Source organism: Drosophila pseudoobscura, chromosome 2 (assembly GCF_009870125.1).
Source record: "Drosophila pseudoobscura strain MV-25-SWS-2005 chromosome 2, UCI_Dpse_MV25, whole genome shotgun sequence".
NCBI classification, from domain to species: Eukaryota; Metazoa; Arthropoda; class Insecta; order Diptera; family Drosophilidae; genus Drosophila; species Drosophila pseudoobscura.
The window spans coordinates 13,383,769-13,398,000 of record NC_046679.1 but is presented as its reverse complement, the minus strand read 5'-3'; the positions used below and the strand labels follow the sequence as shown (position 1 = coordinate 13,398,000).

The following is a 14,232-nucleotide window of genomic DNA, read 5'->3' as shown; positions in this document are numbered from 1 at the left end:
GATTTGCCTATCAATGCAGCTGAATCGATCCGTATTGATGGAGGAGGTGTTGCACTGGCGGCTGCTGTCTCTGATCTCCGGCCAGCCGAATTGTCTACGACTGCAGATCGGATAGCAGCAGCGGGAAGATAGGCTAATCTTTTGGCACTCACAATTGTGGGGTTTCCTGAAAATGTTCTAGAAATCCAGTGTCCAAAGTGTTTTTGGCACTTGGCGATCTTGATTGCTGAAAATCTTTGGGATTTTAGGTCTTTGAGACATCACAGAACTTGATACGGATCTGATAAATTCTGTATTGAAACATGGTTCAAGTAGATCTATTAGAGATTTAACAATCGTTTGGATTTCAGGTGATTAGGAGAGATCCAAATAGTATATGGAAAAGGTGCGAGATCTGCCGACTGATCGTACGATTCCTGTCCTGTTTTCGGGGCTAATCTCGATCCACCACATGGGTAGTTACTTCAAGGACTCCTGCACTTTTGCCATTCTTGAAGAAATACGATACTCCCTTCATGTAACCCCGTGGCATTACAGACGGCCACTTGGACGTGTTGAGAAGAATGTCCTTTAGATAATACGTGCCCTTTGGTAACGGACATGGCGGTCCATCGACGGGAAAATCGATGTTCACTCCGACCTTGGCACTGTCCGCAAAGTACGGTAGATACATCTTGAATCCCTTGCAGGCGGGCGTCATGGGCATCGTGTAGGGAAGCTTCTTGTAGATGCCACTGCCAGTCGTATCGATGTATGCCTCGGCATAGAATGAATATTGATCATCGTCCATGTCTTCCAGCAAGCTGATTGTTCCATTCATCTTGCGGTCACGGCCTATGAGGCGCACTTTGCTGACATCCCAGACCCCGTCGCTCAGCGAAATGAAGGACACCAAACGGGCTTCGTAGGGCTTTGGTATTAAATGCGTCTGGAGGATGCACAAGGATTATACCTTTAGGATTGTCTAAATGCTCTTTCTGATACGTTACATAGGCTTCGGAAAACAGCAAAATAAAGACCGACAAAATCAACACCGACATTGTTGACCTCCAAAGATTCAATTAGGAACTGAAAGAATCAGTTTAGTTTATCATGTTTTATAGGATTAATAAACAAACTAAACTTAATTACTTTGTTTTTCTGATGGAACAATGTATTCATTACTACTCGTATCTGACCATCAAACACGGATACAAAACATGTAAAGCAAATGCTTATCCTAATAGAGCTCTCGTTTTTCTATATCTACATCATATTTTCCCGTGATGATTTCATTCTGGTTTAGAGCTTATTCAGAGCTTATTCAAAACTTATTTCAACAACAGGCCTCCTTTAAATGGAATAGCTATATAGCATGGAAAAGCGAGAATTCGGAAGTATATTGCAAAAAAAATGTTTATGGACATATGCCATTATATCATTGAATATCTCTGAAGATCAAACCACTAAAAGTAAATCAAAACTAATCTTGGATCCACATCAGAACGATCAGCAGTGGCCCCATCTGAGGCACTTTGGGCTACTAATATCTGCACTACTTTTACGGCTTATCCTTTGAATTGCTTGCGCCACTTGACTACATGCCTGTGCAGATCGAGGATCGGTGCTGCCGGGCCCCGATCGCTACATGATATCAGCTCATTCCATAGCATAGCATACCCATCCCCGGCAGGCGAAAAGTGCCTTTCACAGCACAGCCCTTTGTTAGAGGGATGAGCTCCTAGGCGCCGGGTCATAACTCTTAGCGGCAGCTATTTGTACATTTCATATACGACTACATCCATGGATAGTTGCTCTGGCAGAAGCGAGCAATAAAAATATTGGCCTGCCTTCGGCGCTGCGAGGACAAAGGAATTGCACCATAAAATGTATACACAATATGTACACGGCAGCCGAACGGACACGAACACAAAAGCCATGCAGATCCCCGGGCCCTTTGTCTCACAGGGAAATCTCCCAAAACTAGTGCAACACTTTTGGCTTATAGACAAAGCCAGCATGCGGAGAGTAGAGAGCGGAGAGCAGCGAGCAGAGAGCAGGCCAGGCCAGGCCAGGCCAGAACAGACCCAGCCAGGCCATTGTCTTCGCAGAAGTCGTTAGTGTGACAGGTTGGATTTGTTTTGTGTACGGTGCCTAAGTCTGTCATCATCATCAGCATAAGACTTGTCTGGCGCCAGCATTAGGGACAATATTTTCGACTAAATATTTCGTCACAGGCCCTGGCAAAGGGCGATGGACAGAGAGAGGTAGCTAGCGAGACGGCAGAAGACGGCAGAAGACGGAGACGGAGGCTGGCAGGGGTAAACGAGGGCGTAGGCGAAAGGGCCAAAAGAATCGGACTGCTCTGCGGGCGTTTATTTTGGTAGATTTCTATTTGGCCCTGTCTCTGTCCCTGAACCCTGGCCTGGCCTGGCTGCAGTTACATTGATGATTTATGCACTGGCTAGGGTTACAGGTGCAGGCGTATAACAGGACTACAGGTAGTCCATCGAATGAATAATATTTCGCCTCCATTTAGTCCAATAGGAACTATAGTCCAAGTTGCTACTAATAACGATCCACAGTTGCAATGTCATAGAATCCTAAAATATGGTCATTCCTAAAGATAGACACCTTTCCTTTTTGGGAAACCCCGTGACACTTTACCGGGCCTATATCCTCTAGAAAGTATAGCCGGAATAGCTTATGGTTTAGACTTGATTGGAAAGTCCCTTTTAATGGGAAACTTTCCACTGGCGGTTTATTGACGTCAAAGGTATAAGGAAAGGCATTAAATATATGTATTACTCTCCGAAGAGGATTACAGGATAAACGTTCCATTTCCATATCCCAAAACGAGTCGGGTCTCAGGGTCGTCAAAGACAGAAAGAAACTTCCCCTCGTAAGATTTGAGTACCATCATCTAAAGAAGAGAAGGCAAAGCTATATATTGAATAGAGATGTGTCCACATATATGTTTCCTAAAGATACATCTGAGAGCTAATAGTTTTTGGCTCAGTTCTATATCAAATCTTAGCCAAATATCTTTCTAAATTTCCATTCCCAGTAAAACCAATGCTTTCAATGATTTGGTTTTGTTTTGCAACACTCCACAGTCTCCAATATTGTTCAAATTTATTGATTCAAAAAAACTTTTCCATATGGCCGGCAGTCGATGCATTGCTGCAAATAAAATTCATATACGAGGTGCATATGATCTCCGTGTCCTGGCATCCTGGCAGCCATGCCTTGGCATGTGCCCCGGGCTCGAAGTTGCAACATATTGGCGCACTTGAAGGGCCCGTGCCAGGGCACGCGCTTCGTGCCGCACTTGAACCCCGTACACCAAGTGGTGGTATAGGTCCTGCTCCCGCCACTGCTCCTGCTCCTGCTCCTGCTCCTGGTCCTTGGTGAACTCCTACCGGGTGGGCCGCTATGAAAAAAGTTTTCAAAAATTGGGGGGTTTTTTTTGTAGCAAAGAAGTCGCACGCTCTCTATTGGAATTTCCACAAAGGGAACACTTGAGATACTTTTATCATCCTCCTCCTTTTCTTCAGCCGAGGGGGTGGCTGGCAGTGGGCTGTGGTGGGGTGGAGAACAATGGTTCAAGTGCTGCTTGCAAAACAAAAAGCGTTTTAAGTTTTAATTACGCCAGACACAAAAGGCCGAGAGAATGAACTGGAGACCGAGCAGCAGCCAGAGGAGGAGGTTGCTGCGGAGAAGCAGCCCCGACACATGGTGGTCTGTTCGAGTGGAAATCGCAGCAAAGGGTAGGGCTGTACCTGAGGGACTACACATGAAGGGACTATAGTGACAGTAGGACCAATATTCGATCCAAGGCACCTTGCATGGGGCCTATCGGCTGCCAAATCTGAAAGTATTTCTCAACCCAGTCCGAATCAATTTCAAGCCCTCGCCCCAAACTCACTTACCTCCTCATCCCCACGTTTTTCTTCTTTTTTTTGTGGTGCGCCATCAGCAACTATCTATCAAATACAGGCAGCCATAGCTTGTCAGTGATTAGATTTCCAAACTCGCTTTTAACAATGCTAGAAAAAGCAACAAAGAAAATTATAGGCAACACTTCCATTGGAATGTCTATGTAGTCGACTAGGGGAGTACCTAAGAAGGAGATCGAATCGTTTTTAGTTGGTATATTATGGAGAGAGGGAGAGATTAGCATAACTAATATTACTGCTGGTACTGATTCCTTTACGATGTATGCTATATGCAACAGAGAGCATTCATACCACACCCAGTGTTGCCAATTCAACATTCAACAGTTCAATTAATCCCTCATATACCCAAAATACTAATTGTTATCTTGAATTCCTTGGCTGCGACTAAACCTCTTGATCTCTTGATCTGAATTATGGCACTAGAACTGCACGTAAGTATACCTCCTAATCCGGTAAGTAAGTGGTATATAAAATTGCTCAATTGCTCAACTGATTAGACTTTGTTTTCAATTTGTCTTTCAGCCTTTCAATTTGTGGAGTGGCGGAGAAGGTGCCACAGCGAAGACAACCTGACAGACACGCAGAACGAAAGAGTGGGGAGAGGGCCGTGGAGGGGGGTGGGGACTTTTGGGGCAGAGTTTTTAATCAAAATTGTACAGGAAATCAAAAATCAGTTTTCAAAAATAAAAATCACAGTTTCTTATCGTGATGTTGATTTGTTGCTGTCTCTTGATGGTTCTCCCTCCGTGTTGTGGTTGTTTTATATTTTTTTGAGGTAGCGCTTTACCCCAATTGTTGGGCCCTTGGCGTGTAATTTGAGGCGAACGCAGAACGCTGAACGCAGAACGCTGAAAGCAAACGCAGTAGCTATGAAATCAATTATGCGATAAAGATTTGACAGCACAACGCACTGCTGCTGGAGCTGCTGGCAGTCGATAATTAATTTTAACGCCTTATCGCAATTGAAGGTGCGCCCCTGTGGGGCTCCGAGATAGTTGCTCGCCGATAGCCCGCCGATTTGATTGAAGTCTGTCTAAAGACGTTTTTGGTGGGTGCCTGTCTGGGTCTCTGTGTCTCTAATCTGTGACACAATTGGTAAAAATTATGAGTGTGCCTATGAATTTATTAAGGTTTTTCTGTCCACAGTGGGGATGGGCACCATATGAATGGTTAGGGGAATGCCCAGAGAGGTCGAGATGGAGATGGAGATGCTTTCCCATGATATGCAAACGAACTCAATTATTTATTTTATCACAAATGATTTTGCTTATCAAATCTAGCAATCGCTTTCGGTTCTCTCTCTCTCTCTCTCGCTCGTACGAGTATAGGAGTATACGGGGAAGAAGGTAGGTTTAGACCTTTCTCAGACCTCAGCTCTCAGCTCTCATCTCATCTCATCTCTTGTGTGTTTTATTTGATGCTCTGTGCCCTGTGTGGAGTTCTGCCTCTTGAGTTTTTCTTACAATTGCTGCTGGGTCTCTGTCTTGGTCTTGGTCTCGGTCTCCGTCCTGATTGAGGCCGCCATTATTCAAGGAGCCAAACGCTGCCCCTCTCTTTCTTTCGCTCGTTCTGTCTGAGTCGCATCTTTTTGTCGCGTATCTTTGCCTTGAAATCTCCACAGTTCATGTCAAATTTCTTGTGTTTTTATACATCATTCCCTTTGGCTGCGGCTTCGGCTTCAGCTTCAGATTCTTGCTGCTTTCCTTGTAAGTATGTAAATGCGGACAGACTGCAGCTGCATTTTGCATGCCCCAGCCCCAGCCCCTGCCCCTGCCCCTGCCCCATTCTCTGGCTAGCTTTGAGTGATTGTCAGAGGTTTATCTTTTGATGGGGCATAGCTTCTGTTGCCACAGATCTGTTCGTATATCTGTATCTGTGGCAGTGTAGACGAGTATCCGAGTATCCGAGGCTTGTTAATTAAGTTTCAAGCAGGTTCCATCTGGGCGTTGCTCGAAACTCAATTTTTAGCACCTATTGACATGCAAAGGACCCGCATGCCACACACTCTCACTCTCAAGCGAGAGAGACAGAGACAGAGACAAAGACAAAGAGGGAGAGTACAATTTGGCTTTGGGCCGAACGAAAGCAAATCAATCAATTCAACACGCAAAGTTGTTGCCGATAATTTCTCTATTTTGACTCAGGTCTCGGCCTCTGTCTCAGTCTCAGTCTGTGTCTGGCTCCTGGGTCCTGGGGATGGGCAATAAATAATAACTCAATACAAACCCCAATTACAGGCCAGGAGTGCCACCCGCCTTGCCAGGAAGAGCCCTACGCGAAGGCAGGACAACCCTCTTGGCTGGGATATATCGAGGAAATCCTTGCAGCCTTCTGATTGTCCTTTTAGCCGTCCCTGCCTTCCTTGCCCCCTGTACGGGTGGGTATGTGTCCTGTCTGTCTGCCTGTGTGTGTTCAGTTCATTTGATTCGATCAGCGGGGTTTCGCCTACATCAACCACAAAACAACGAGGGCCCCGGCCCCTGACTCTGCCCCTGGCTCTGACTCTGGCGTCTATCGGAGGGTCTGGTATGGGTTTATTTTTTTTGGGTTTATCCTGCCACCGCCACATAAATCGTTATTTCTGCTGCTGGCTTCTCTTTTATTTAAATTTTCATTTAATTTGTTATTTGTTTACATGAAATACACCGACGTGCGACGACAGCGACGGAGGCGACATATGACAACATTCTCAGCCGGCCACAATTGCCATTGTCTGACGCGGGCAGGGGGGACGGAGACGGGGACGGGAACGAGGACTCTCTAGAGTGAGGGGGACGAGCTAAGGGCAAGGGCATTCGTGTGGCCATCTATTGTGACCACACACCTGGACGTCCATTCGACCATTCGACCAGCCACTGTTTGGCCACAGTCTCTAATTGCTGCATTCAAATGCTGGTTCCTCCTGGGCAGGAAAAAGGACTGATAATGGGATTTAGCAAATTAAACCCACTGGGACAATGGGAAAAGAGTTGAAATTATCCAGAATCGAGCTCGATCTGGGACTAGAAGGTTTCCCTAAGGGATCCCCAAATCTGTTTACCTTTAACATTTCTCAGAGCATTAAATATCAGACTACCACCAAACAATTTATGCAAATTAGCCACTAGACATCATTTTGCCGGCCCCACCCGAGCATTTAACACTGTTTAAGCTGTTTTAGGCAAACTAGTTCAGTTCCAGCTTCGAAACTCTTTACGAAATCTTCTCAGCGAAGCGATAAATGAGAGGCCCATAAAGACGGCATCCGAGCGACGATCTACAGCGAATTAGTAGGGCCAGGGGACAGCGGGAATATCTGGACAGCATCTCTAACAAATTAAGTGGACAACAATAAATCAAATGGCTGACGACGACGAAATTCGAATGAAAAATCAATAAGCAGAAAAATCTATGCGTGGAGAGGGGACGGGGACGAGGACGGGCACGGGTACGGGTACGGGTACGGAGACCCCCTAAATCTGAAACCGAATTCCGTATTGGATTGAAATCGGAATGGGGATCGAAAATCTGTGGCCAGGCAAGCTGCGTGTTTAACAACAAACAATTAAGATGGCGTCCAATCGATAAGGTCCGGGCCCAGAGACAGACCCACCAGACAGACACAGTCGTCGCAGAGTCACAGACCCAAATCATCAGCCAAACAGTTAGCAGAACTTGTGGCCAATGGGGCTGATGAAACAAATGGGCCATAATGAAATAATTATGACTGCGCTGTGGGCCCAGGCACGGGCATGGCCTATGATAGACCTGACTGCTGTCCGAGGACAGGCTCCGAGGCTCCCAAAAACGCATTCAAACTAGCCCTGATTGAGGCTGGGGAACAATGCCCGGCACTTTATCGATCAGTGGATCGAAACGTTGGGCGACTCGTCGCGATGCCAAAAGGATGTGTGGCACGGACTGGCCCTGGCATTGGTTTGCTTATCGCTGCCTTGGCATCTGCCAGGGCCCGTTGCCAGTAGTTGATGGACTTTGATTGCCGCTTTTGGCCATGCGTGATATTTATTTGTTATTTGACACAAAACACTGATTGCTGACTGATGGCACAGTGGTGCAGTCGAGGTTTGGATGGGATAAAATTGGATGACAACTGGGAGACTCTAAGAAAACAGAGGCTCTACCTCTACCAGAGGCAACCTCCTTTATTGTCATTTGATTGTACTATTGTTTGGATAGTTCTTCCATCATTTGTTAGAAAATCAGCAGCTTGCAACTGAAACACATTTCTATTTCATCGCCCTGCCACCACAGTGCCAAGGCTGCGACTGTTGGACCCATCCTTTGGCATGTGTCTCGGGCACAATTGAGTGACCAACATGAAAAATGAAGCCCAGACCAGACCAGACCAGTCCAAGCCAAACCAAGCAGAGCCAGTCCCGACCCAACCATGCCATGCCATGCCAGGCCAACCACTGGAAACATTTTTAATTTCGCTGGCATTGTGAGCCACCAGAACCACACAAAAAAAAGAAGTGAGCAGCAAAATTGTAAACATTTTTGCGCGCCAGCATCAAGATAACCCGGCAACAACTGGAGGAGAGAAAAGCAGAGCCACAAGAGCCAGTCCAGCCAACAATGGACTCCCTCCAGAGGACTATTTGGGCAGCGCGAAATTAGACACGTGATGGACCGATGGTGGCCACAAAACCCAGGTTGATAACCTAAACTCCACTTTTTGTTTCCACGTTTTTTTGTGCTGTGCAAAAGAAAGAGACTTGGCTGTGGTGAGATTAGGTCAATCAGCTGCTTCTGCTCCTGATGCTGCTGATTCTGCCTGATCATTTGAATAGGTGCGAACAAGCGATCCAAATGCTGCGATAAGATCCAAAGAAACTGAAATACAACCAGAAGCAGGAAGTGGGAAGTTGGATGTGGGAAACGAGAACCGAACCACAGAAACCGATGCCAAATTATGAATAGGCATAGGGGTCCAGGTCCAGGTCCATCCGCTAGATTGCTCTCTTCCCGCTCACTGTTCGACTCCGTACTGGGGGCTGCTTCCAATTAAATTGAATTTTGAAACAGGCCCGAGCGATGCTACTGCGATAAATTAAGCAAACATTTTGTCGCTCGTTTGTGGGTTTGTTTCCTTTTTGGTTATTATTTTGTGTCCGCAGCCAAGACAAACAAGTCCAATGAATGGCCGGTGGCAGAGCAGGCGAGCGATGAAGGCAAATACAAGAATCGTTGATTATCTAAATTAGATAAGGCATTAGATAAACACACACACACACATGAGCACACTTTAGGGCTTACAGTGAGAGAAAAATGCATCGACTATGGAATCTTGTAGTAGAACAAGTTTCAGATATTCAAGTATTTTCCTCTTTCTTCCAGTTGCAAGAATATGTACCCAAGAGCCAAGGGTCGATTCTCCTACAGCTCACAAATCGGTCTTTAATTTATTTTCTTTAGTACCAAATAATTTCTTGCAGTGCAGCTGACAATCCTGCGTCTCCGCTTCGCTTCACCTGCCTTGGGCCCCGTCCAAATGAATTTCTAACGCGCTCTACAAGTCTATTTGTGCGTAAACAAATATTTATTGGAAAGGTAACACTTGTGCAGCAACAGCCGCAGGGGTACAGGGGGTTAGAACTAGGTGTTGTGTTTTTTTTTTGGGTGCAAGGCCTCACTCAAACTGTTTCCCAATTGACCAATAAAATGTTTGATGATGTGTGTCCCACTGCATGTGGTTGCAAGGGGGCGGAGGGGGTTTCTGGCACCAGCAAACCATGTAGCAATTATTTCTGGCTGGTTAGGTGAGCTGGAGTGATGGAGGGAGAGACAGTGGGCCCTGTCAATGTCACTGTATCGATGGAATACCAACTGTTGTTGAAACATATTCGAATAGAATCATCCTTCATGTGGAATCTTCACTGTCCAAATGCACATTATTCCAGACGTAATTGTAAAATTTCTCTGCTCACCACCTCCATCGCTGTTGACCCTACTCCTCTTTCTCTGTTGGCTTTTTGTTAGCTGATGATGACTTGCAGAACTGTTGCCATTTTGGCCTAACAACTTTGTAATTTTTTGTTTACACGCTTAAATTGTAGCGTAATTGCTTTGGGAAGTGACAATTGTTGGGCATCTGTAGAAGGGTCTGTCTCTGTCTCCCTGTGTGTGTGTGTGTGTGTCTTGTTGCGTTTGTCAATTGCCCGGCGCTGTGAAAGCGGACACATGCTCCAATCCGAATGCCATGGAAGCGCCTTGCGGGCCCAAACAAAAGATTCGGACGCACTTGGCCCTGTCAACGGCAGGGCCACGGAGATGAAAGCCGATGCTAACTGGCAGATAAGCACGGCGACTGCGTCGTAATTCGTGTAATTATATTCTCAATTACCAAAACCCAAGCAGGCCGTTGATGCTGTGCCTCTGATTAGGGCGGACGAAAGCGTTTTCAGATTTACTTTTTTACTTTTTTATTCTCCCGATGATGTTTTGACAAGGGATGCATAGTTGTGGTCGAGGAGTCTGGCTCTCGGCGCCCACCATCGCTGGGAAGCTCGACTGTTGGGCAAAATCAAAAGCAGGCCACAAGCAAATATAGCAATGAAAGAGAGATAGCTCCTAAATGCTGCTCATTCGTGCAGCCGAACAAACAAGCCTCTGAATGGCTATGGCAGGGGGGCTGGGCTGGGCTGCGCTGGAGAGGAGAGGAAGACATATGCAAATGGCAGTCCAGGGCACATCCTGCGGTCCTGAGCCCCAGCCCCAGCCCGGGCCCGGACCAACTTAAGTGGTTTCTGCTCGGCAGCGATGTGATGCCTACGACGATATGATATGATTATGTTAAATGCTCGTTTTGTTTGCTCACTCACTCACACACAGAAGGAGGGAGACAGATAGAGACAGAGTGAGAGTCAGAGTGAGATACAGATAGAGAGAGGGCAGGGAATTGGTCATTGGGCAGCTGCTACCCGTCTCTTCTGTGGCTGTAGCTGCTGCTGCTGCTGCTTCTGTCGTTGTCGTCGTCGTCATGCTCTCTTAACTGATTTTCCAGTCTATGGACAGAAAGGAGCAGCTCTCAGTTAGCTTACTGCTGCATTCAGTTCAGTTTCAAGTTGACGATTTCATAATTCAATTTACAAGATAAGAGAGTCCGAACCCGAACCAGGGACCGACCCATCCCTGCCAGCCAACCAACCAAACAAACGGTCACCGTTTTTTGGGGCGTGTTGTCAAAAGAAGTCAGCCAGCAAAAGCCACAACAACAGCAAAAAAACCTTTTAATTAATTATGCATCAGCGATTGTGTTTAAATAAAAAAGGAAGCTCGGTCAAATCTTTTCGATTGTGTGCAGATCCGCAGCTGCCGGGGACAGTGCGCACGTTACGCATACGCCACGATGAACACGATGTTAAAGATGTTGATGCCGATAGGATTATGAGATAATTTGCGAGTATTTACAAAACTATTGTTTGCTCTGATGGCTTATCGTATGATTTCTGATTTTAATTGTTTGCCTCTCATCTGGGGATTGAATTATATACCATTATTATATCTAGATATGCATTTATTGCATATATTTTATTGCTATATTTTTCTAGCTATCAAATCAAGAATATATTTCATTTGATTTCCCGCAAGCAATCGCTGGCAGAACTAATTGAAATAGCCTTTTGCCTTTAAGGAGAGCTGAGCGAATATTTCATATTCAAAAATTTAGTTTTATTTTCTTTCTACCTAGATACGTACTTATATACATCTTTCTATCTACCCATTCGATCTTAAACACTTATTTCTCAAGCATACCCTTTAAAATTCGATGTATTTCTTTTCTGGCGCTCTGGCATTTGTTCTCTGAACCAATCGCTTTAAGAATGGGTCTTCAATCAGCGCATTTGTCAATGGGTCGTCAGGAATGTCAGCAGCAGCATGACTTCTGACACGATCACCACACAACGGAAAGAGACAGAGAGATATACAGAGTGAGAGAGAGATGGAGATGGAGAGGTAACCCATATGCCCACATTGGATTTTGACGGCGACGAGGGCTGTGGATGGGGCGCAAGTTAGAAGCCATCATAATTTAAACATGAGTGTTGGCTGCCACTGCGCACTGGGCTAACAATAATGCGGATGCGGTTGCGGTTGTGGTTGTGGTTGTGGTTGAAGAGGATCCAGGCTCGGTTCAAGCTCTCTCTCTTCCCGCAGAGAGTAAGAGAGGCAAAGGGTCGTCCATTTGCTGGCGTTATCAGCAACAGCGATGGCAGATTAATCGGCCCTGATAAGCCTGAAACCCTGTGAGTGCCGTGCCGTGCCTGGCTGTGGATGTGGATGTGGACATGATGACGAGCATGATGACGAGTGAGGATGATCGACCAGAAGAATGGAGTGCTGATGATGACGGTAGCGCTGCGTTAGGGTTCCCTGTCTGTGCCCTGTCCCTGCCCTGTCCCGTGGCTCCGGATCTCCTCAACAATACCCAAACATACCCTGGCAAGAACCAACCAAAAACATATTTTTGAGTGCCTTGGCCTCACTTTCCTATGCTTTTGTTGTCCGAGCGAGCATGCTCTGAGGTTATCCCTTCTTTGGCATTTTCGGCGGACTTTGGTGGAAAGGTGTGCCTGGGCTATGCGAAATATGCGTGGCGTTGCTGTCGATGATCGGATCGGGGCGATCTTCATTCTGCCATTGCCCAAAGTGGTTTAGATTAAAGGGTTTGCGAGTAGTTCTGTCTTGTGTTATTCTTTTTTGGGGCGTTATTTGCTCAGCGAGACGTGCGACTGCTTTAGCTTTGGCTTTCGCTTCGACTGGGACTTGGACTTGGAGTTTTGGTCAGTGAACGGAGGAAGATCGATCTGGGGCCGATCGGTCGGTGCACCTCATTGACCTCTCCATCGCTTTGGCTGTGGCTCTGACTCTGGCTCTGGCTCTACCTCTACATCTTCGTTCTTTCATTTTGGTTTGTTGTTGCTTTAGTTGAACATCTGTCGATCTTGTTTGGCGATAATTTGAATTGAGTTTTCTCTCTGTTTGCGATCCTCCACACATGTAGCTGTCCAAGTCCCTAGTCCCCAGTCCCAGTCGCAGTGCTGTGCTGGGGCGATGGGGCGTGTCTGGGAGGGTGTGCGATTGTGTGTGGTGTTATGTTAATAATAGAGCTCATCCTCATCAACTGATGCGGGCTGTCGCAGCCACCATAATGAGACCAGATCTAGGCAAAGTGCAGAGCTTTCTCACTGCCAACAAAAACATAAAAAGAAATCCCCCAGAACGTGTCAACTGTCTGAGAGGGGGAGAGGTGGGGATAGCTACGAGTATCCATCCCCCTCAACCCAGCCAATCCGTTGAGCACGTTCAAGTCGTTTTCTCGCAATTAACGCGAAATTCTACGAATTGTTTAATTAGAACTCCAGTTTCAGTTTTCAGGTTCCATCTTCAGGTTCAGCTCTCGGCAACCTCTGCACGTTTGCTGTCCGTTGTGGCTGTGGTTGTGGTTGTGGCTGGGACTGCATAATCTTTTTTGTAAACATGAAACTCGCGCCATTATATCGAAGCTACGTTGCTCCAGACATCCAGAAAGCCAGCCATCCAGCCAGCCAGCTTGGGAATGGAGTGGAGAATGGTATGGGAGATCTTGAGAGAGACCTTTACATGTTCTGTAGTGATGCTGCCGCTGCTGCAACGATTTTAAATTTAAAATCTGTGAATTTGAAGCAGTTTATCGAGACTGCAGCGACTCCTTCTCGGCCTCAGACCCATTCCCTGGGCCTGCACCAGCTCCAGCTCCAGCTCCAACCACGGGGCAGGCACTCATCCTTCTGCTTAGGTGTTTGCCTCGGCTCGTTCTGGTTGTTGTGCCTGATTTGGCCGGGCGATTAAATCATTAAATATTCCGATTGTGTAGCGTTATAATGAAATGTTTTTAACGCTTGTCTGATTTGAAATTATGCAGGGAATTAAAGGATCTCTCTCTCGCTCTCTCCCTCTCTGCCAAGGAAATCCTTTTTATGTGGAACTTGTTGGAAGGTTGTCTCTGATAAGCAAAGAAGTTCCAGGCATTTGATATATTTGCACGAAGGAGAGAAAACTTTAGGTGGAAAGGAGACCCAAATGACCTTTTACTCTGGTCATTATCAGTGTCAAAATATTGACAAAACGTTGAAAATATGGAAAATATGTACATGGAAGTCATCTTTCTGTGGCTCCTTGCTGTTTCCACCCTTAAGGACTTTTGTTAAACAAATATTGAAAGACTGTTGGACCAACTGTTGATTGAGCCTAGGGTCCAGCCTAGAATCATGTTGCTGATCGCAATATTGAGTCTGACATTGACTTATCGTCG

The 14,232-nt window shown here is 46.2% G+C and overlaps 1 protein-coding gene across 1 annotated transcript; it reads right to left on the bottom strand.

Annotated features, from left to right (window-relative positions):
• Positions 1 to 277: 277 nt before the first annotated feature.
• Positions 278 to 5,463, bottom strand: CheA84a (Chemosensory protein A 84a). Its single transcript, XM_033377276.1, has 4 exons — positions 5,402 to 5,463; positions 3,469 to 3,559; positions 3,272 to 3,397; positions 278 to 940 (listed from the first exon to the last, which is right to left on the bottom strand). The coding sequence occupies exons 1-4, from the start codon at positions 5,461 to 5,463 to the stop codon at positions 434 to 436; spliced, it is 786 nt and encodes a 261-aa protein (XP_033233167.1). The 3' UTR covers positions 278 to 433.
• Between the last annotated feature and the right edge of the window lie 8,769 nt (positions 5,464 to 14,232).

Coding starts and splice junctions, on each gene's coding strand:
- CheA84a (XM_033377276.1), bottom strand. CDS start 5,463: ATGGCGGCCTCAATCAGGACGGAGACCGAGACCAAGACCAAGACAGAG. Junction 3,560..5,401: donor ACAGAGACCCAGCAGCAATT/GTAAGAAAAACT, acceptor ACCCCACCACAG/CCCACTGCCAGCCACCCCCT. Junction 941..3,271: donor CCCTGGCACGGGCCCTTCAA/GTGCGCCAATAT, acceptor GTATAATCCTTG/TGCATCCTCCAGACGCATTT.